The sequence below is a fragment of the Petaurus breviceps genome, unplaced genomic scaffold (genome assembly GCF_028583685.1).
Source record: "Petaurus breviceps papuanus isolate PSGF00001 unplaced genomic scaffold, PetGlider_PUasm1.0 207, whole genome shotgun sequence".
Taxonomy (NCBI): domain Eukaryota; kingdom Metazoa; phylum Chordata; class Mammalia; order Diprotodontia; family Petauridae; genus Petaurus; species Petaurus breviceps.
Window position 1 is genome coordinate 16,664,275 of NW_027185850.1, and position 24,529 is coordinate 16,688,803.

At 42.7% G+C, this 24,529-nt stretch overlaps 1 protein-coding gene across 5 annotated transcripts in view; it reads right to left on the minus strand.

The window, feature by feature from the left end:
- Window positions 1-24,529, minus strand: part of LOC138164927 (FGGY carbohydrate kinase domain-containing protein-like) — a 544,546-nt gene that overhangs the window by 502,818 nt on the left and 17,199 nt on the right. For 3 of the 5 annotated variants that reach the window (XM_069092902.1, XM_069092898.1, XM_069092900.1), the window contains exons 2-3: window positions 19,738-19,951; window positions 14,942-15,053 (exon numbers count right to left, since the gene is read on the minus strand). In XM_069092902.1, coding sequence (XP_068949003.1) covers window positions 14,942-15,053; window positions 19,738-19,951 — 326 coding nt within the window. The remainder of the gene's footprint in view (window positions 1-14,941; window positions 15,054-19,737; window positions 19,952-24,529) is intronic. The other 2 variants (XM_069092899.1, XM_069092901.1) reach the window with 1 other exon arrangement.

Consider the following 24,529-nt stretch of genomic DNA (forward strand, 5'->3'; position numbering starts at 1 on the left):
GAGAGGGAGGGAGGGAAGGAGGGAGGGAGGGAGAGAGAGAGAGAGAGAGAGAGAGAGGAAAGGGGGGAGGGAGGGAGAGAGAGAGAAAGACAGAGAAAGACAGAGAGAAAAAGACAGAGATAGAGAGAGGGAGGGAGGGAGGGAGAGAGAAAGAGAGAGAGAGAAACAACAAAAAGAGTAGCAAATACGGATACAGAGATAGAAACAGGCAGAGACACAAAGACAGAGAGAGAAAGCGATAAAATAACAGTGAAGAGACAGAAAGACAGAGGCAGAGACAGAAAAACAAAGAGAGGCAAAGAAACAGACAGAAATATAGACACACAGAGACAAATAGCCAAGTAGAGACAAAAATAGAGTGAGAGATACAGAAATTCAGAGGGAAAATGCAATGAAGAAAGAAAGAGAAGACTAGAAACAGAACAAGAGATCCAGAGTCCCTCCATACAACAAGAATTTGAGCACCTGGTTTTGATCAACCAATTAACAAGCATTAAACCTAAGTGCTGGGAATACAAAGAAAGGAAGAAAAAAAACCTACAACCACCAGTCCCTGTCTTCAGGGAGTTCATCGTCTAATGGGAGAGACAACATGTGTATAAATTGGTATCTGACTATAAACCCAGAGTAGATTGAAGAGCAGAAGACAGAAACAGCCAGGGGGAGCTGCAAAGGCCTCCTGAAGAAGGTTAGCTTTGATTTTGGTCTTCAAGGAAGCTAAGATTCTGAGGTTAGGAAGGAAAGTGAGTATTCCAGGAATGGGGGACAGCCAAGCCAAAGACATGGAGATGGGAGGTGGAGATCAATGTGTATGAGGCAGAGAAACTGATCCAGAGAGACCAGACCATGGAGAGTATGGATAGCCAGCAGTGGGGTCAAACTCAGAGAGGGGCAGGGGCCGCCAACCTGTACAGCAGGATACCTCCCCAGGTCCTGCAGATTGATTTAGTTTTAAAATGTAACATTATGCATCATTGTATTCTTATTTATTTTGTTAAAATTTCTCAGTTACATTTGAATCTGGTTTGGGGCACACGTGGGAGCGTTGTGGACTGCATGCAGTCCAAGGGTGGATTGATGCCTCCAGAACACAGTATGACACTGGAGATGCCAGGCAATATTGGTGGTAATGAGGATGCAAAGATGATAGTAATTGCCCTCAAGGAGTCTATACTCTATAGAACAGTTAGGACAGGTACCCAAGTAAGGACGACACAAACCGAGGTCTGCTGAAGGGAAGGCAAGAGTTGAGGAACAGGTCAAGAGGATTGTGAAGAGAGAGAGAGAGCCTTCAGCTGGGAGGAAGAGGAAAAGTCAAGACCCAAAGGACATCAATAGATGGTAATGTAGAAAGAGTGTATGCCCACCATATGGGATGGCCTACATGAATGCTCCCCCCGCCCCCCGTGGGCAGTAGATGTTTGTTTGTTGTCTCCCCGACTAGACCTTGAAAGCAAGGGCTGGCTTTTGCCTCTTTGCATCCCTGGCATTTAGCACAATGCCTGGCACATGGTCCATGCTTAATACGTGTTTCTTGGTTGCCTGACTGTTAGCTTAGCTGATGGAGAAGATACATTCATGACAGTTAACAGTAAGAAATAAGACTAATGACGTAGGCTGGAGACACAGGCTGTGAGGGCTAGGAAGACCAGACTTAGGAGTGCTGGGTTTCTCCTTCAAGTAGGAAAGAGCCTCAGTGTCTCTGAGTTCACCAAGACTGGGACATACCCATTGAGTGTTCATTCAGCTTAAAGACCTCTGGCACTGAGGATGCTTGTAGGGAAGTAGTGGTGGGGTACACGATGCCTTAACTGCCAAGGCAGCCCAGTCTAATGTCTGGACAGCTCTAGTGATTATGAATATTTTCTTGATGGCAAACCTAAATGCCTCTCTGCACCTCCTGTCCCATCCTGTCCTGCTTCTGCCCTTGTAGTCAAGCAGAATAAGGCTAATCCCTTGTCCCCTGGCCCTTCTGGAGATACCTGAGGATAATTATCACACCAAAGATCTCTTCCAGCTAGATCATATTTACATCCACAACATTTTGTCTTCTCTTCTCCCATCTAAATATCAATAACCCCCTTTCACTTATATGAAGGCTTTCCCGGTCTCCTTCCCTCTGGGACTACCTTCCATTTATCTTGTCTATATCTTGTACATGCACGTTGTTTGCATAGTCTCTCCCCGATTAGAATGGGCACTCCATGAGGGGAGGGTGTGTTTTGGCTTTCCATTGTCTCCTCAGTGCTTAGCCCAGAGCCTCACGCTTGGGGAAAATCTTAATAAATGCTTTTTAACTGGCTAATTTCAACCTATGGTGGGATCTCAAGACCTGTCACCATCCTGATCACCCTCCTCTCCAACTCAGAGCCTAGAATGTGGTGCCCAGAGCTGAATGCCACAAGAACAAGTGAAACAGAGCCTTCATGTCCCTACTGCAGGGCAATCCGTCTCTCTCTTAATTGCCACCTAAGATTTCATTTGCTTTCGTGGATGCCAAGTCACAATGTAGATGGGGGTTGATGCTGTAGGCCACTAAATCTCCCAATCTCTCTTTTGGGGGGGATTTTCTAGCCATAATTCCCCCAATCTTATTCTGGGGATAAAAAAACCTAACTTTATAAGTGTAAAACTTAACGCTTATCCAGGCATCCCTGACTTGTCAGTCCCCTCATATCCAGTCAGTCATTCATCTGTGTGTCTTCTCAATTCTACTCCACAAAATGTCTTCCCTCCCCTCCCACAGCCACCACCCAAGTTCACGCCTCATGACTTCTCACCAAGACTATTGCAATAACCTATCCACTGGTTTCTCAGGCTCCAACCTTTCCTCATCCCAATCCATCCCTTACACAGCTGCCCAGCTTACCTCTTTAAAAGCTTGACTATAGGTTATTTCCTGGTTAAAAAAAAAAACTCCACAGTGAGTGTCTGAAGCTGGATTTGAATTCAGATCTTCCTGAGTGTAGACCCAGAGCTCCATCCATTGTGACTTCTAGCTGTCTTATGCCTGGAATGCACTCCTTCATCACCTCTGCCTTAGAATCCCTAGATTGCTTCAAACCTCACCTCACGTACTCTACCTCCTACATTGGGCCTTTCTTGTTGACCTAGCCACCAGTGCCTCCCCCACTCAAAATTACCTTATATTTATCATAATATATTTTGAATTAACTTATTTTGGCTCAACCCACCACAATAAAAGTTTTCTATTTTTATCTTTGGGTCCCCAGTACCCACTATGGTACCTGGTACTTAATAAACATCTATTGACTAATGAATATTTGCATTGACATATATTGTCTGTTAAATTTCATCTTATTGAATATGACCCAGAGTTCTTGAGAGAGAGGGAGAGAGGGGGGGGGAGGGAGAGGGAGAGAATGAGAGAGAGATTAAAAGAGAATGAGAGAGAGATTGAGAGAGAGGGAGAGAGAGAATGAGAGAGAGAATGAGAGAGAGATTGAGAGAGAGAATGAGAGAGAGATTGAGAGAGAAAAGGAGAGAGGGGGGGAGAGAGAGAAGGAGAGAGAGAGGGAGAGAGAGAGAGAGAGATCCATTTCAGGCCTATAGCTATAAATTTCCAGCTGTTAAGGAGTGTAGAACATTTCTATATATTTATAAATGTCATGAGTGGTAAAAATGAAAGAATGACTGCGGGTCATAAATGCATTTTACTTAAAACCCATGTGCTACTTGGAGCACACTTGCTGACTCTCTAACCTAGCCCCCGGGATCACTGTGAGTCTAACTAAAGGCTTCCCCTCAGCTAAAAACCATTCAAGATCTACCAACATTATAAGATTCAATGACTTTAAAAAAAACCCACATCCTTTTTCCTTCCTTCTCTCATGTATTACTCTAGGAAAATTTGTTTTGGACAAGATTAAGGGAGAAGTTGAAGTATCCATAATGATCTGGTACCCTTATATTTGTCTTTTCAAATCAGGGTAAGTATACATACACACACTCACAAACACAGATACACGTACACACACACACACACACACACACACACACACACTGCCTGCACTGGTGATTTGACAGAATCAAAGTAGCTGTGAGTTGGCAGGGTCCTCAGGAGTCATCGAGTCTAACCCATACCTGAAAAATACCCCCAGCTAATCAAGCCAGTCAATAGTCCATCAGTCGCTGCTTGAGGAACTCCAAGAAGGAAGGTCTGTGCCCTCTCTAGGGATGCCATTTCCCTGCAGGATAATTCTAATGTTGGGGAAGCTTCCCTTGGCCTCCAGTCTAAATTGTCTTCCTTGCCCCTTCCCCTGCTCTGTTTCTGGTTCTGCCATTGAAACCAAATATCCATCTCTTGCTTCTTTCACAGGACAGCTTTTCAAATATTTAAAGCACTTATTCTGCCCCATGGAATTTTATCTTCTCCAGACTAAACTAAACTAAAGTTCCCAATCCCTCCAAATGATCTTCCTATGTCATAAGCCCAAGGGTCTTCATCACCTAGCTGCCCTTCTCTGAACACTCTCCCATTTAGCAATTTCACTGGGTATGGGGAGATCCCCTCCGCTGATGCAGGCTGACTACTGCTCTGCAATTTAGGGACTGAAATAACTGCCTGGCCCACTGAGGGTTAAGTGAATGTAATGGGAATGTAAATTTGGAAGATCTTCCCTGCCCCTAGGCTAAAATGCACCTGAAGCCTGGGGAGGGAGGCTTGTTTTTCAGTAGATACTTCTTGATTGGCCAGTGAGTCAATAAGGTTGTTACATTCTCTGAGCCAGGAGAAGGCTATATAAGCCCTGATGTGTAGCTTTGTTTTGGGACTCACTTTGAGAAGTGTTCTGTGATTTGATCTGAATTCTGGGAAGCCGTTGTTGAGAGTCCCCTGGCTTTGAAAAACCCAGATGTGGAAACCCAGATGTTGACTGGGTATGGATGTAATGGTTGGACAGTTTGGAAATCTGTCTACTTGATCTGTTTCTGTCTTGATAATTCTGCCTGTATGCCTTGAAGTTCGGGGTGCTGACCTTTTTCCCCTGAACAAGGTAAACGATATATGTTTGACTGATTAAAGTAAGCTTGTTAACCCATTTTGAGTTGCTTTCCTTTATCAAAGCAGATTGAAGAACCTGTATGGGCGGCAAACCCTGAGGACGCTTGGGGTGCTTGCCGTTACAGTGACTCACCCAAGATCACATAGTCAATGTGTCAGAAGTCATACCTGATCTCAGGTCTTCCTGACTATGAAGACTCTCTATCCACCACAACATGTATCATCAGTTGCAGTATTTAAATAAATTCAATTCAATCCAATAAGCACTTAAGTAGCTGCTAAGTAGCAGGTACTGGGGGAACAAAGACTAACATGGAATAATCCCTGACCTGAAGAACCTTTCCATTGCTTGCCTTCTCTATCCCAAAGGACCAGGTAAGAGACTACATGCCACAGAGCAAAGTCATCAACACACACTGGCCAAAATAGCTTACAAAATGCTTGTTGGCTGAATAGTGGTGAATGCTGACTAATGCTAGCCAGTCAACAAGCATGCATTAAGTGCTTACTGTATACCAGGCACTATGCTAAATTCTGGGGATATATATGTACATGTGTATATACATACATACATATACACACATACATATATAGACTACATATATGCAAGTGTACATACATACACACACAGTGGATTCATACATGCATTTACCAACCATTTATTAAGTCCCTACCTTTTATTAGATAGGCACTCTCTTGGTTCTTTTGGTACTAGAGATATCAAAACAAAACAAAGAAATAAAAAATATCCCCTCCCCTCAAAGCGATTCCACCAAGCTGATGGAAACTGCATGAACCAAGAGTCAGAGGTGATATTTGAGCTCAGGACTGCCTGACTCCCACTCTCCTACTTGTCAAACAATCACCCCTCTGCCTCTCAGAACATGAGGGAACTGCCAGTTTCAAATGGTAGAGCCATCAGTCATAAGTTGCTTGAGTTTTCCTTTTATTCTAGTATTACTTTTTCTACTCTTTACAAGATAAGCCATAGAGAGGCAGCTGTAGCCCATCAGGCCTCAGCTCCTTGACAAAATGCTGAGAAAGGTGAAGTTAAACACTATTTCTATCTCCCTGAACAATGTGAGCATACCTGGGCTATACCAAGAATGGCATATTTCTACCCAAGTCAAAGACACCCTTCATGTATGCAACTACCCCTCCCTAAGAAGAACAAGTCTAGGCCAGAACTCTTATCTGACTTACTCTTCTCAGATCTTTGTGGCGAAAGAAAGGTATGAGAGATGTTCAGCACAGAAAGACTCAATTGCCATGCCTAGTCAGTCAGCAGCAGCCAATAAAATTTTAAAAAGAAACAGAGGATGATGTTGGCAATTAAGCCAAAATTCCAAGAGTTCTGCTAGACCTTCACCTACCCTTGCAACTAGAAGCAGTGCCCAGAGCTGCCTCCAAGAGGGGACAAATAAAACAGAGGATGAAGGAAAGGACAATGAAACTAGAACTGAAGAGCAAATGACTGAGAATCAAATTCTATCCCTGCCATGAGCTAGCTGTGTGACCTTAGGCAAGTCAATGAACATCTCTGAGCTTCAGTATCCTTTATTAAAAGAGAATTGTAATGAACACAATAGCTACCTCAAGGAACAATGACTTAATGCAATAATAAAGCACAATCTGCATGCATGTGTCTATATGTACATAAAATATACACACATATGTACACATATGCCCATATACTATATATGTGTATGTGTGCATGCATGCACACAAATATAGACAAAGATGTCAATATCCACATTTAGATATCTATACCTATAGATATATTGATTGATATACCTCTCTATACATTTATATAGGTATATATGTATATGTGTATGTGGGTTTGCATGTGTGTGTTATTCACACATATTTTTTATCTATATTTATTTATCTCTATCTCTATTTCCATCTCCATCTTTATCTCTCATCTCCCAGGTCTTCTACTATGTGGTTGATACAAAATCAACCCCCTTTTTTGTAGACTAGATTTGTTCTTTTAACATCATATGCTGATGGAAGTTTGAAAGCTCAGCACAGGCTATTTTGATTTATGACAAGGAAGGGATCTACGGGATGGCAGTTTCTGGAAATTGACAGTGGTGAAATGAGAAAGCATCAATAAGGCATAAAAATAAAAATCCAATCATTCCGTTATATACATTAGCAGAACTCATTTATAGCATGGGTCTTAAACCTGGGTTCTGTGAACTTGTTTAAAATATAGATAGATGATAGATGATAGATAGATAGATAGATAGATAGATAGATAGATAGATAGATAGATAGATAGATAGATGGATAGATAGATAACAAGACCAGTTTCCTTTGAAATCTCATGCATTTTATTTTCTGCATTTAAAAGCAATTCTTCTGAGAGGGGGACCAATAGGCTTCCCTAGACTGTCTAAGGGGTATGTGACCCTGAAACAGTTAAAAACCTTGGTTTACAGGAACTTTACGAGAAATCCTATAATACTCTGAAGAATCTATTTCGCGGACAATCATTTACATGTTTTCTAACCAGTATGGGTAAAGTAAGAAGCAAGAAGTGAGTTTCAATCCTGCTTCTGATTGATGCTGTCCACGTGACCTGAGGCATGTCAATTAGTACCACCAGTTAACTGAGAACATCAATTACAAAGTAGTTGCTGACCTTAATTGCAGAGGAAGTTTCCACACATAGAGTTCCTACAGCAAGGAAATCGCAGGTTCTCCCCTAATCCTCCCACCCAAAAACATGGTGGTGAGATTCAGAGAGAAATTTCTAGTTTAAAAAGGCATTGTCCTCACCCTCCTGGGTTTTGCAGACTACGAAGGTTAAAAGTCTTTGTTCTTGACTTGGGTCCATGAACTATTCTTTTTTAAAAAATATTTTGATAACTGCTTTTCCATAAGATGGATTTTCTTTGTAATTTTGTGTATTAAAAACATGTCTGTTAGTAGGGGTCTGCAGGCTTCACCAGCCTGCCAAAGGAACAGCTAAGAACCTCTGTTTTGAAAAATGCTAAGGTTAAAGTTGAGTTTCTTTATTCATTTTCTGTTGTAATTTTGTCTTTTATTTTATTAAACGGAAATAAACATGTGTTAATCATCTCCATTTTCTGCCTCCCCTCCCCCCACCAGATTGGAACTGTATGTAGAAAGGCGAACAGCTATAGGGATTGAACCAGGAATTTCATTAGTATGGAACATTCATGGGATGAGAATCCTCCCAATTTAAGTCAGCATCTCCTCTCCAATGTGGAGTCTTCAAGAATTATCTTGGGCATTGAGTGATCAGATGACCTCTCCACCATCACAGAGCCAGGTCCTTGAACCCCAATCTCTTTGACTTGAAGGCTAGCTGTCTGTTCGTCAGGCCACACTCCACACAAAGGAGGAACATGAGATAAAAAAAGTAATGGCTGCTTGATGTAATTATAGTAGCTGCTCCTAAAAGCAAGTAAGGGATCACAGAGTCAAGTTCATGTCCAGAGTTGGGGTAATTCACAGAACTATTCATGACTAAGCTGCTGTCTTCTTGTTTTCATGTCATTGCACAATTGACAAGTAATGCATGAAGACAAGTCTACACAAAAACACACTCACCAAAATTCTCTTTCTTATTTCTCTCCTGCCATTGAAACACTTTCTCTCATTCCCTTCTCCCAGTGTTTCTTTGGAAGCTGCTTGATCATCTGCCCCACCTCCTCCACACCTTCCTGGTGCTATAACGTTCCCTCTATACTGCCATGATGGATAATATGCCTTTGGCAGGGATGAGAGGAATGCAGGCTCAGGTCTGGAAGGTCAAAGAAGCCTCAGTCTAGGAGCCCACTGGTGCTCCATTATACATTGTGTTAAGGGGCAAGGGGGAAAATGTGCCAGGCACCATGCTATAAATACCATCCCATATTATCCTCATAAGAACCCTGGGGGGTGTGGACTATTATTCTCCCCATTTTACAGGTGAGAAAACTAAGACAGAGATAAAGTGACTTGCCAAGGTCCCACAGCTAGTAGGTGTCTGAGGAAAGACTTGAACTCAGTCCTCTGACTCTGTAGACTAGTCTGGCAACTGAATTCATGTACGAAGATAATGTGTTTCAAGTTTGAAAATGCTTACACAGCTAATTGTCCCCATCCTCACCATCACTGGCATTTATATGACATTTAAGATGTGCAAAGCACTTTACAAATATTACCACATTTGGACTTCATGACTCTGGGAGACAAGTGCTATTTTTATCCCCATTTTACAAATGAGGAAACTGAGGTTATAGAGGGTAAGTGACTCGGTCATGGTCACACATGTCTGAGGGAGAATAATAAAAAAAAAGGTTAGAATCAATATAGAACTGTGAGCTTTGCAAAGCACTGTCTATGTGGAAGCTCATTTGACTTTCACCATAATTCTGTGAGGGAAATGCTATTATTATTCCCATTTTATAGATGTGGAAACTGAGAATAAGAGCAGTTGATGACTATTCCAGAGATCCGAAGCTAGTAAGTGTGTCTGAGGTAGGATTTGAACTCAGATCTTCCTGACTCCAAGTCTAGCCTTCTATCCACTAGACCACCCAGTTCCCTTCACAATAGCTGTCCTCAAAGTCATGTCATATGATAATCCCTTGAAAAATTGAGGCTGTGTAGCTTGGAGAAGAAGGCACAAAATGGGCGTGCAAGTTCTCGTTTAAAAGATGAATTCGTGGGGTTTTTGTATTGTTTTCCCCCGTGGACGAGGCTGGAAGCAGTAGGTTATCAGATGAAGCCTCAGTGCCAAGATAAACTTCCTGACCATGAGAGCTGTCCCAAAATAGAATGGGATGCTTTGAGAGGTAGTGGGTTCCCATCTTTGGAGGTCTTCAAACAGAGCCAAGATGGCCGTGTGAGCATGTGACTATGGAGATGCCTTCAGTGTATGTGCTGGGCTGGATGACTGCTGAGGACCAGTCCATCTCTGAGATTCTGTGGTTTTGTGCATGACGGATCAGACAGAAGGTGACAGTGGGAAGCATCCCCAAAAGGCCATGGGGCCATGCACATGGAAACAATCAGAGCTAATCTAGTGCAGAGAGAGACTAACAGAAGGACTCCCTAAAACTGAACTCCTAATTCCAATACAGGTTAATATGTTTCAGATCAAATCTGCCTTTAATTTAATCCTGCTGAAAGGCACCAAGCCTGGGGCAGGGCCCTGACCTAAAGCTGGATATATGTAATGCTTGGATGCATTTTAACCTTTGGGGTTGAACAAAGTTATTTCATCACTTATAATGAGGGTTTCGACCTCGTGAGCCTCTCAACGGAGGGCCTGTGCCCAGGAGGCCATTGTGCACAGAAAGATGAAGAGAACCCATTCAGGGAGCATAAACGGGACCAGTGGAGAGCAGCTCTTACAACCTGGTGCACGCTGTTCCTGACATGTTCATCCGGCTCAATGGATATTCACCCATCTCACCATACAGTCTCAGGGATGGCAAGGGGCCTAGAGATCTCCTTCTAATGTAGCCCAGAAATCCTTTCTACCTCGCCCTCCGTTTTAGGAAGGGTATTAACAAGCTGGAGAGCATCCAGAAAGACCAACCAGCATGATCATGGGCCTCAAGTCTATGCCCACTGAGAAAAAATGAAAAGACCTAGCTAGTCTTAGCCTGGAGAAGAGCAGACTCAGGGAAGGCCTGAGAAAGCTCTTTGGGTATTTCAAGGGCTGTCATGCTGAAAGAGGGATTAGACTTGTTTTCTTCTTGGCTGTGGAAGGCAGAATAAAGAACAATAGGTGAATGTGTAAAGACACAATTTAGTCTTGATATCAAGGAGGGAAAAACTCTTAATAGCTACAGTCATCCCTAAATGTACTGGGTTTCCTGGGGAGGCAGTGTTTTCTTTATCCTGGAGGTTTTGGCAAGGGGGCACAGTGGATAGAGCACTGAGTCTGGAGTCAGGAAGACCTGTGTTCTAATATGACCTCAGGCACTTCCTAGCTGTGTGTCCCTGGGCAAGTCACTTCACCATGTTTGCCTCAGTTTCCTCATGTGTAAAATGAACTGGAGAAGGAAATGGCAAACCACTCCAGCATCTTTGCTAAGAAAACCTCAAATGGGGTAATAAGAAGTCAGACCTGACTGAAATGACTCAATCACTCCAAACAAAAACCAGATGACTGTTTATGAGGTATGTTGGAGAGGGGATTTTTGTTCAGGTATGGGTTGAACTCAGTGGCCTCTGAGGTCCCTTCTGACTCTGAAATACCACAACGCCCACAATTTGATTCTCTGGAGATGGCAGTACACCACAATTCTTAGACACAGTCACTTTGTCTCTCTCTGCTAAGGAAGAGGACCTCCAGTGACAGAGAGCTCAACACTTCCCAAAGCATTTAGTTCTGATATTACACAGCTTTGGTTGTTTGAAAGTAATCTCTCTGATCGAGCCAAAACAGGCTTCTTTCCTAATTTCTAGTTGTGAGTGGATATTAGTTCTGTCTTTTTGAGCCAAACACTCTAAGCCTGGTCCCACAATGTCTGGGAAACATTATGTGGCCAGGAACACAGCAAGGATTCCTAAAAGCAGATATCCAGGGTCACTGATTCCGAAAAGTCTCTTTAACAGAACTGCATGCAACCGCCAGCTTCTGGGCAGAATGTGTGCCTGAAGTTTCATTAGGCATAGTGCCTGGCATACAGTAAATAATAAGTGTATTATTTATTCATAATGATGAATAAATAATATTCTCAGGGCCCAATAAATCCTTTTTTATTCATTCAGGTTCGTAGAAGTCTCCAGGTCCTCATTTCTGCCTCCTGACCTCCTCGGCTTGCTTTGGGTCCCAGTTAAAGTGCTGCCTTCTATGAGAAGCCTTTGCAGATTTCCCTTGACTCCAAGGCCTTCCCTCTGTTAGTTAGCTCTAATTTATCCTGAACATATCTTGTTTATACATTGTAACCCGCATCTTGTCTCCCCTGTGAGGCAGTGCACTCTTTCAAGCAGGAACTGTTTTTATTTTTTTTCTTTGTATCCTCATCACATTGCCTGGCACACAGTAGTCTTAATAAATACTTGTTGACCCAACTTGACTTCAAGTAGAATCATGATGGGATACTAGGGAGAATGCTGGCCTCAGACCCACAGAGATCTAGATCTGACCTCAAGTCCTATCCTCCTACACTTGCTAGATTTGTGACCTTGAGCAAGTCACAACTTCTCCGAGACTCAGTGTCCTTTTCTGTAAAATGGGAAAATTGGACTTAAAAGTCTCTGAGGTCCCATCTAGCTCAAGGACCCCATAGCATGATAATTTGATTTGGAACTCAGAAGACATGTTCTTCTAGGAATAGACACCTTAGCTTCTTTCCCTAAAACATTCTGCCTCAAGGAAAATACTTTTGAACCATTCTTCATCACTGACTCCCCTAGAGCACAAATAAAGCCAGCAGCCAGGCCTCTCACTTGTTCCAAAGACCTTTCATGAGTCTGGAGGCCTGGGGTCAGTTTAAATACAAAATCCTGCTTGTCTTTTGGAGCCCTTCACACCCTGCCTTTCCTACATTTCCAGTCATTACAACTCTCCACGTACTCTGCAATATAGAGATGTTGGTCTTTTGGCTGTTCCTTGAACGAAATATTCCATCTCCCAACTCCATTTCTTGTTCCTGGATGTCCCCCTTAGCTGGAAGGTTCTCCCTTCTTCCCTCCATTTCTTAAAATCCCTGACTTCCTTCAAGAACCAACTCAAATCCCACTTTTTCTAGGCGGACCTTCCTGGTCCCCTTCCTCCTTCTCCCCTTTCCACTCTCAATGCCTTTCCACTGACATCCCTTTCTATCATCTCTATTATATATCTTACATGCAAATAGGTGGGGCTCATTGGCTCCTTATTAGAATGTTAGTTTCTTAAAGCAAGGACTGTGCTTTGTTTTCCCAGCTCTCAGTAAAGTTCCAAGCATGTAAAAGATACTTTTTGACGGCCCAAGTTCTGGGCATCATATTTTGAGAAGGACATAGATAAAGATGGTGTCCAGGAAAGAACAAAGAGAATGTGGAGCCATAAAGGTTCAGGATACAAAGGAATAAGAAGATGGAGCCAGGAGCAATTAAACTAGAGAAGAATGAGGAGGAAGGAAGCGATGTCTGCTAGCACATGGGGGGGGGGGGGTAGATGTACTCTGAATGGACCTGGAAGGAAGAGTGAGGACCAATGGATAGAAGAGGAAATGGGGCAGATTTAGGACAGACGTCAAGAAAAGCTTCCTGACAATCAGAGCTCACCAAAAAGGGAATCTGCTGCTTTATCAATAGAGGGAGGGCTTCACCTCATTGGAAGTGTTCAAACAGAAGCCAGATGACCATATGAAAGAATTTCTCTTCAGGTGCAAGTGGTAATAGATGAACTCTAAAATTCCTTCCAACTCTGAGTCACCTCCAGCTGTATGAATGCTGTAAATGATGGCAGACCCCCAGACCAGCCCCGAAGTCTCTTTTATCCATAATAAACCACTCAAGGGTCTTTTTTTATAATTCTTTCCCTTTACCTCCAGGTCTTGCCATCTCAGCTACCACTGAAACCTTAGGACCACCAGGCCTTTCTACCCACTTAGCAGCTAACTCTTCTAAATGTGTTGTTTCTTCCAATTAGAGCAAGAGATCCTTGAGAATTAGGACTGACTCGATTTTCTGTTTGTATCTCCAGCTTGATACCCAGAAAGTCCATAAAAAATTCCTTTTAATTAATGAATTAATTCCTCCTTTCTCTGTGCCCACTACACACACACACACACCTTAGCTCTGTTTATCCAATTTCTACTCATCCTTCAAAATTCATCCCAAATACTGTTTTTTTTTGTGAAGCCCTCCATGATACCCCAACCAGAAAACTTTCATCTCTGATCTGAATTCAAGTTTTTTAATCCACAAGCACCCATAGATCTTCTGTATGGAGAGCTCTCTTCTGAATGCTCTAAGATAAAACAGGTTTACATAGAATACAAGACATGCCTCTCATAAAAGGAGTAAGGAAGATGTATTTCATAAACAAATAGCCATACAATATAATGCTAAAAGTCATGTAGAATGGGTGCTCAAGTGTGCTGAAAGCAAAATAATGTTTTACGTCTAGAGGCAAATGGACCTTCCCACCCCTGGTGCATATGAGAAGGTGCAATGTGAATGGAACATGGAGCCCTTCCCTGTCTATTAACAGGCCTATGTGACCACATCTGTCCCCTTTTCCTTTGGAACAGGAGCCGTGTTCCCAGGTCGAAAGGCACACACATATTTCAATCATGGATGTCTTGCTGCTTTCACGGCTGTGAAACATCCTGCGTCACATGGAGCCCATGGGGGAGGGACTTGCCCAAGGAGGGGCTCGCTTAGGGGAGGCTTGCTTACAGGAAGGCTTTCCCACCTTTGGGTACTGAGCTAATTAGGCACAGGTCACAGGGTTGTGGTGCCTTCTGGCTCTGATCCTATTAGTTGAAAACTATATGTGCTTGGAGGCTGGTGTTTTTCTCTGGGGATGTGCTTATGAAGAAGGACCTTTAGATTCCCTGGACAGGACTCTGAGTAGCCATTTGTTAAAAGCTCCCCAACTACTCAGGTTTTTGCTGTCCTGATCCAATGGTGTATGTAGGTGGCTGTATTACTTTGTCCAGATGGTAGGAGCCCGGTCAGTTGAATCCCTGTGCTAATTTCTCTGCTTGTATTTTCTACTCATCTGTAATTACAGTAAGATTGTTGACCCCTTTAAAAGTTGTCTTTCCTTTAGCAAAGTAGATCAAAGAAGCTGTGCTCTCAGGCCATCCTAGGTAGTAGGGTGCTTGCTAATATAGAAGGGCTGGGATGGGATAGAATTAAGGACGGCATACTTTTGCATCAATATATCTGAATGTCCTATGGCGGGGTTGCAAAAAACGCAGGAATGGGTGGTGCCCATCTCCTTTTTACCTTCCTGGTTTACCGGCAATGGCTGGAACTGCTTATCCAAGACAACCAGAGAGCATGTGGCATCAAAGCCAAGTCCTCGAATCCGAGTAGCATCTATCCCTTCTACCACTTTCTGTAAAAAGAGAAGATGCAACTCAGTCAGTTGGGCCCGTACCCATGAGCCATAACACATGCAGTCTGCTCAAGAATCTTTGGGGGCTTCCTACTTCTCAGATAAAATGTAAAACCCAAGATGTTTTTTACAGTCCTTAAGCATGAGGCTTTAATCCTTCCTTTCTGGCCTGATATCAAGTTATGACCTCCAAACACTGTATATCATTGTCAGACTGGGCTGGTTTGTGTTCTCCAAAATGGACAATCTATGACTCTAACATATTGCTAACCCCTTATCGATCACCCAAAAAGCATTTATTAATCACCTACTATATATGAGCCTGCCCTCAAGAAGCTTCCATTCTAGCAAGGAAAGAACATGTGCATAAAATGTAATGTACAAATATACAAGTAATACATAAAATATTCAAATATACAATGAAACATGCAAAATAAATACAAAGAGAAATAAATCCCGATAGAAAGATAGAAAGAATCAGGAAAGACCTTAGTTGGCACTGAGCTGAATTTTGTAGAAAGTTGTGCCTCCTAAGAGGAAGAAGTGAAGAGGAAATACATTCTAGGCATGGAGGATAGACTGGGAAAAGACACAGAGAGCAGAGATATGTGTAAGGAAGAACAAGGAGGCCCATTTAGCTGAACCATAGGGTGGGAGAAGGGGAGTATAATATCCATCAAGGCTGGAGGGGTAGATTGGGGCCAGGTGGTGAAAGCCTTTAAATAATAAACAGAGGAAATGGAATTTGGTCCTAGAGGGCAGAGGGAACGACTGGAGATTACTTTAACTGATTTTCATTTATATATTTTGTTTTCTCATATCCTAGATTTTTTCCTCTTTATGATTTCATCAGCACAAGGAATGGTACACAGAGGGCTAAACTTTATGAAAAAAGTTGATGTTTATTTAAGAAAAAAGGAGGAAACATCAACAAAACTGAAAGATACTCAAAACATATCTGAACACATTTGCAATTCTCCACAGCCACGACTCCACCACCACCACCACCACCACTGCAAAGGCGATAGCTAGGGGATAGCTTCCCATCTCTCTTTTTTCAGACCAAGTGGGTTCTTTACAGCTTCACACATTTCAGGGCCAATTTTTAGCTCTGGCATTTATGAAGAAAGTGAATGCTCTTTGTTTTAGGAGCATCATTTTGGCCTTTCAATGGAAGGGGATTGTAGAGGGGAGAGATCTGAGGCACAGACACCAATTAGGAGGAGAGTAAATGGGAAACTGAGCCAGGGAAGTGTCTGGGAAGGAGTGAAAAGAAGGGATAAGATTCCAGAGACGTTTTAGGGACAGAAAGACAAGCTTTGGCAACTCTCATGTACATGGTGTTTCCTCACAATGGCGCAATGCCTAGCAGTACAAAGTTGGCACTTAATACACCCTTGTTGATTGATTGATTGGTTTTTGTTGCTTTGTCTTTACATCCCCAGCACCTGGCACATAGCAGTCACTTAATAGGTCCTTGTTGACAATGAACGTTGGCACCCAACATATCCCCGATAGTTTAGCAGTTACTGACTTTGTCTCATCTTCCACTCCTTTCTTTCTTTATTTCTATTGAATCATTCAGGACATAATGAAATGAAGGAAGGAAATAAGCATTTATTAAATGCCTACTGTGTTCTAGGTATCAGGCAGCTAAGTGGCACAATGGGTATAGAGTGCCAGGTCATCTCCCTGAGTTCAAATCTTTTGTTACCCCGGGCAAGTCACTTATCTTTGTTTGCCTCAGTTTCCTCATTTGTCAAATGAGTCAGAGAAGGAAATGGTGAACCACTCCACTATCTTTGCCAAGAAAACCCCAAATGGGGTCATGAGAAGTTGACCATGACTAAAATGACCGAACCCCCACCAGCACAAAAAAAAATGTACTAGATACTCTGTTAAGTGCTTTACAAAGAGTATAGCATTTTATCCTCACAACAACCTGAGGAGGGAGGTGCTGTTATTCTTCATCTTACAACGGAGAAAACTGAGAGAAAACAGAGGTCTAATGACTTGCCCAGGGTCACACAGTTAATAAATATCTAAGGTCAGATTTGAGCTCTGTTCTTCCTGACTTCAGCCCCAGTTCTCCCTCTACTGTACCACTGAGCTGCCTCTATGGTGTCTCAGTGGACCTATTTTCCCTCTGTAATGTGCTATTACAATAACAAAAAGTATTCTTATGAATAGCTTGATATATATGTGTGTATATGCATATATGCACGTCCATCTACACACAGATACATATGGACATAGATGTAGATGTCTGCACATATACTTGTACGTATATATTTGTGTGTATGTCTTTTCTTTCTTGTCTTAGACTTTCTTGGCACATATGCTCAGTAGCAGGATTGATGGGTTAATAGGTATAAATGGTTTAGTCTGTTCCCTGATTCAATATAACTTCTTGATAGGATGGATGGCTTTAGTGTTTCTGTTTGTATCTCTATCACCCAGCACAGGACCTGGCATATTTCATAAATCCTTATTTATTGATTAGGAGTCTTTCTGGGCTTTAAAAACAAGAGGTCAGGGCTACATTTTTAGTACATATGAGTTCTCTCACACAATCCTGGACAGTCTTTACTTCTGGTCAGTATGTCTGGTACATATGTCTTCCCTCAGTCATCTGATGAACACTATGCTTAGCACTGGAGTAGTCTTCAATGAATCCTTTATAGGTTTTTAAATTTATATTTATCTGGTCTAAAATCACATCACTATTTTATTGTGTCACTTCTTCATTAGGACATTCATCTATTATTAAGTATTTAGGGTTTGTTTTTTATTTTTCAGTTTTTTTTCCAATCATGTCTGACTCTTCATGACCCCATTTGGGATTTTCTAGGCAAAGATTCTGGAATGGTTTGACATTTCCTTCTCCAGATCATTTGACAGAGGAGGAAACTGAGGCAAGCAAGGTTAAGTGACTTGCCCATGGTCACACAGCTAGTAAGTGTCTGATGTTGGCTTTTAACTTGGGTTTTCCTGACTCCTGGCACTCTATTCACTGTGCCACCTGGTTTTTATAGTTCTTTACGATGATCAAGAATGCTGCTTTGTATATTTCTAAAAGGTGTCTCACTTTTTTGTGATGATATATATCTGAAAAAGTCTCTTATTTATCATGTATCAGAGAATTTACAGACACAGAGAACTGGAAGGGACCTTGGAGACCATGTATTCTATCCTGTACCTCAGCCAGAATTCCCTCTCTAGTGTTTGAAATAACTTGTTATATCTCCTTTATTTGAAGTCCTTCACTGAAGGGCAGCTCACTTCCTCCCATATCAGCCCCAGCTACTTTGAAACTCTCATCATTCAAAGCATTTCTTTTCTTTTCAACACACCTAAGTCTGTCTCCCCTTTCCTCGCTCCACTTGGGTCCTGGAGTGGGTGACAACTAGTCAGAAATGTGGTCAAGAGAACCCTGGTCAGTCCCTTTCACCTCTGAGATTTTATGATTTTATCCACAAATGGAGAAAATTAGGAAAATAGGATGCTGACCTACCCCAGCAGAGTAGAGATAAGGGAAAGCTAGACCAATGGAGATTAAAGCCTATGCTTCAGCCCCACTTTTATCTGGACTAAATTAGGTGTTTTTTATTTGCTCCCCTGTGTCTCTTTTGATGAATAGTCAATGATGACTGGTAGAAACATTAGAAAGCAAACAAGTAATAAGTTGGTCATCACTTGGAGATGATAAAAATTAGCCATTAAAACCAAGCTATACTTAGAGTGGGACTATTTTAAAGCAGCTTTTCATCAGGGAATTACATTTTCTCCTTGACAATTTCCTTAATGGCAAAAGAGGCTATGTGCTAGAAAAAGAGTAGAGACCCTAGGGCGAAGAGGAGACGATTCACACCAAAAAGAATGGAAAATTAAACAGGCAGAAGAGAAGAGATCTCTCAGTTATCGAACTCAATCATCTCTCCCCAGCTCTTCAATCCCTTCCCTTCTTCTGTGGGTGCTCCCAGCTGCACAGGGCTCATTAATGTTTGAGAAGACTGATCAATAATGACAGAATGGCGAATTGTCCATCTGCAAATTACCAAGCATCTCATGAATATTTAAAGGACCAAATTCAAGAACAGAGAGCAGAGAGAAACGAGCACTTAAAAAATAGAGTCCTTAAAGAAAAGTAGAGGACAAAGGATGCTCTTTATCACTAGCCTTTGCAGGTTAGCATAGAACAAAGAATAGTCACACAAAATCTGAAAAAGGGAAGGAGAGGCAGCAAGGTACCCTGGACAGCACTGGATTTGGATTGGTGGAACCTGGGTTCAATTTTGCACTGTTACTTATCACGTGCATGACACTGGGAAAGTCACTTATCCTCCCTAGGCCTCGGTTTCCCCATCTGCAAAATGAAATCTCTAAGATACCTTCTGATTCTAAATCCATGATCCTATGAGCCCATAAGTGTTTCCCTCCCTCCCCAAGGAGTCCAGCTCAATCTGGTGTAAACATCATTGACAGATAGAACTATGAGGCACCTTGGGTCATGCCCAAGTTCACATGGGTAGGAAGTAACAAATCTAGCCCTCAAGCTGAGGTCCTCTGACTCCAACCCCCATGCTCCTTCTACAGAATCTCAGAGGCCCTCTGGGCCATCCTACACCTGAACAAGGACATTCTCTTTGACCTTTCCAACAGAGTCTCCAGGTCTCACTCGTACCTTAGTGACAATGCAGCACGCAGCCCAGATGTCATCCGAGGACTGCTCATGGTGGTCTGCTTGAGGTTCCCACTTTCCGATGGGGTGCTCTGCATAAGCAGCAAGGGTCCCCTGCTGACTGACCAGAGCCGCCCGGGCACTGCCCGTCCCCACATCAATGCCCACATAGTAATTCACCTGCTCCTGCTTTCCACTGGCCATGCTGTGGAAACTGCTAGACAAGAAAAGACAAGAGATGTTTAGAGACTCAAGTGGAGCTGAGGCGACAATGCCCCCTTCCTAGGTAGTATCCCCAGTGCACAGCACAGAGCCTGACACATAAGCAATTCTTGATAAATGCTTCTTGATGGGATGACGTTGAGATCTGTAGTCCACGTGTGTCCTCTGACTCCAGCCCCAGCACTCAATTCATTGTATTGGCACTGGATGCCTCAGAGACCCTCTGGTCATCCCACGTCTGAATAGCACCCACCCCCCCAAGGATCTTTAAAAAGAAAAGAAAACCCTTTATGTTGGGTGGTAATCAAGGCAGCCAAATACTCCATACTGAAAAGAGTTCAGCAACAGTCAGACCAATCTGATAAGCACTCAATGGCAGGGTAGATAGAAAGGTGAACCTGGGCTCAAGATCCCTGAGTTCAAATTTAGTCTTGGACACTTTCCATCTTTGTCACACTGGGCAAGTCACTGAACCTCTATTTCTCTGAGTTTCCTCACCTGTTTAATGGGCATAATAACAGCAGGATTGCTGTGAGCATTAAATGATATCACCATTGTACAGTGCTTAGCACAGTGGCTGGTACATGATAAGTGTTATATAAATGTGAGCTATTATTAGGAAGACAGTTTGAGTCTAGCTCTGGGACCCTCAGCAGCCACAGCACTGCTCTGAGCATCCATTTCCTCATCTGGAAGATGGGAGTAATAATGACATAATTTTCACTGAGTGGTTGGGAGTTGAGATCACATGTAAAAGTCTCTGCAAGCCTTAAAACACAATACAAATCCTTATTTAATGTAAACAAATGTTCTTGTTGTTTTCTTTTTCTAGGCACAGCTTTTGGGTTGGCTGCCTGCTCAGCTAAGGCTTAGTACATAGTAGGTATTTAAAAGAAGCCTGTTACATGACTGATTTTTTTTTTCCCAGGAGAAGTTCGGTATCATTAAAAACATCTTTGCAATTTCCCAAAGGCATCCCAGCTCATTCCCCACCTCCTGGTCAATTCTGTATCCAATATGTTATCCACTTACACTGTCCATCCCTGATGGACAAACCAATGAAGAGCTGAATCTGCTATATTTAACCCCAAGGGGGGCTTCCGTGAGAGAGTGTGGCTACTAAACCAGGACAAATTCCTCTTCACTTGGAAAATAACAATTTAAAGACCATTTCCTACTGATGACAGCAGCATCCTTGCCAAGGAAGACCACCATCATTTTCACTAGTTTTTCCCCAATTTTCTTCACTTTCCTAATATGCTTGATTTAAAGCTGCTGCTCACAAACTCTCTCCATGGCAGCTGCATAGGCCTTCTGGGCTGCTACTGCCTGTTACTGACAACACCTGAATCCTCTCTCCATCAAGGGCAGACAAGGAAGTCATTGGAAAGCTGGTTCAGGTTACAAATGTAGCCTTAAGTGCCAGCAAACTGGGAAAGAACCCAAAAAGAGGGCAGTGAGAGAGGAAGGACTAGGGGCCTGATGGCCAGTGTTTTCTCCCTTCCAGAACCTTGAAGAGCTGCAGGAATTATGGGAAGTAGTACATTTGAGGCTTCCTTGGTATTACAGAACTGGACTACTTTTCTCTGCTTCTTTTTCTGTCTCTGTTTATCCATTTCCGTCTGTCTGTCTCTCTCTCTCTCTCTCTGTCTCTCTCTTTATATATATATATATATATATATACACATACATATATATATATATATACAGATGCACATATTGGTATATCTCATCTATCCATCTATCTGCCTATCGATCGATCTATCTATATTTCTGTCCCTCTGTTTCTATATTTCTCTGTGTCTCTCAGAATCTTTTGTCACAAAAACACATTTGGTAGAACCTTCTGCCCATCCTTTTCCTCCAGATGTGCTATTCAAAGCACAGTGCCCCAACAACACTCAGAAAATCCCCCGACTCACGTTAAAGACCCGGTGTAGGCATCGTATCGGACAATTGCTTATGACCTGAGCAATCCTGCAAGCCAGACATCCAAAACTAGAAGTTTTGCCATTTAAATGTGCACCCAAGGATGCTGAGAAGTTTGGGAATGTTGGCCAGCAGACGCGTGACAGCTGCCCATGAGATATAGCAGAGACAGCTCAGTTAAGCTGGTTCCCTCTCAACAATTTCCCCTCTTTTCTCACTTTAATTTTGACTCTCACCAAAGGAAGGCCTTTGAGAGAGAAGTGAGGCAGGCAGACACGAGAGGGGAAAGGGGTAACAAAAGGAAGCTTCCATTCAGAATGTCTGCTCCCTTAATGGAAACTTCAGCCCAGACTCAGAGGACGAGGAGGGATTTCAGTGACTTCTTTTCTTCCCTCTCCCCTCCTCTCCTCCGTCTCTTAGCTGCTGTCGAAGCCCAGCTCTGGCACTGCTGCCTACCTTTCCCGATCCTCTAATTATTACCATTTTTCCATCTGGAAGTTCCTTCATGTATATTTTCTGTTGCTGGGCTGTCATGCACATGGCCTTCTCCAATTGTTTTTCTGCCTTTATATCCTAGCACACTGTTTTGCACATGATAGGGATTTAACAAACGCGCATTGAGTACAAATGCATGAGAAACAAGGATGAACAGCTCTAAAACTGGTTGAGATTTTTGGTTCCTTTCTGTTCCATTTACACACACACACACACACACACACACACACACACACACACACCGATGCATGTACATACTCATGTACACATTTTGGCACTGCCCTCTGACTAAGCCAGAGTGGAAGTTAGGGGAAGATCCCTCTCTCCCCCACACGATGGGATGGTCTAGTGATTCAGCCATGACTATTAGCTCCTTCCAAAGCTTTTTCCTTTTCTGAAACAACAATCCTGATTTCAGGTTCTTTTTGTTTCTGTCTCCTAGCCAAACCCATCACCATTTCGAAATCTCACTTTCCATCTACTCCTATGATTTTTATGCAGGCTATGAAATAAGGGCAGATTTGATGTCTTTGCTAAGGTCACCCGCCATATGCAGGCAGCCCACAGCCAATGTGAGCCTAGTGGGGTAACAATAACATAGCATATGGTATAGCATGGATATGATAAACCTTTAGAAAATCTCAAATACATACAGAGACACTTATTTTCGACATTCATAGCCGACATTTTTTTCACCTCTAACATGTTTATAGGAATTTAACAGTTGCGATGGCCATGGAGATTCTGGTTGGACTTCGGAAGTCATAAAGATGATTAGTAGAACCATAAGGAAGTACATATGATTGGCACATCACTTCTAACTCAGCTGCCCTTAGTCTGAGTAACACATCTTAACTAAATCTTTCAGAGACATCACATAATAAAAATAATTCCTAAGTGAAACAAGAAGTGAAACAGCACTGGTCTCTACTTCTCCACATCTAAAGCCCATAAGCAAAGGCATGCTGGCCCTGAGGTTGCTCAAGGGGCAGGCTCCCCGAAACATGAGCCTTGCCTCTTGCAAAAAACACTGTCAGGTGCTAGGAGGCTTTGTGGACACACCGTTCACTCATGAATTCCCTGACATGTCATCTGGCTTCAAAGGAGACCCCCTCCTCTCTGTACTCGAAGGACTGCTCCCCAGGACAGCAGAGCCTGACCCCAAAGGTTTCCCAGTCCACATGCAAGCCTTCAGAACTCACACACATTGAAAAAAAAGACAGTTCCCAAATGGGAAACATCACACTCTCCTGTCTCTTACCATCTTCCAAGTGGGAAGTGAAAGCCACATCCTTCCTGATCACTCCCTCCCTCCACCCTGTTCTTCACTGGTAGTGAAAGGCTGTGTCCTTTATTAACTTTAACTTTTAAGCAATTGTGAAACTTCTGTGGGAACCTAAAGGAACATCACATCACAGAGGAGAGGAGGAAATGGTGGCATGGGACGTGTGCATTGAGCAAGGCAGACAGGCAGTCAATAGGCATCTATTACATACTAGTTTCTGTGTTAGACCCTGGGAATACAAAAAGACCAAAGCAATCCTTGTACTTAAGGAACCTGCACCCTAATGGGGGAGGGCAATCAACTATGTACGAACAAGAGACGTACAGAACAAATTGGAGGTGAACAGGAGAAGGAAGACATGAGTTTTTAATTGGGATCAGCATAGGCTTCTCACAGAAGGTAGGATTTTAGCTGAGACTTGGAGGAAGCCAGGGGGAATTGAAGAAAGAAAGGACAGAAAGGTAGGAGAGTGAGAGAATCCAAACACCATTTTACCTGAATGCCTCCCCCACCCCACCACCAGAGCCTGCCAACCTTCTTGGCATGACTCCTTAAAGAATCTACAACGAAACCGGTCTCTTCTTCTTGCCCTCAGAAGGAAAAAGGCTTTTTAAAAAATTTGTTGAGGATCAAAGGTCTGCTTTGCGTGATCAATATTTACATGGTTCATTAAATAACAGTCTGCATAAATATTATTAGAAATACATTCAAAGGAAACTGCAGACTTCTCATCTGGTTCTTCAAAAGACAGGCTAACTGTGGGCAGGCAGAAAGAGAGAAAGAGAGAGGGGGGGGAAGAAGGAAGGAAGGAAGGAAGGAAGGAAGGAAGGAAGGAAGGAAGGAAGGAAGGAAGGAAGGAAGGGA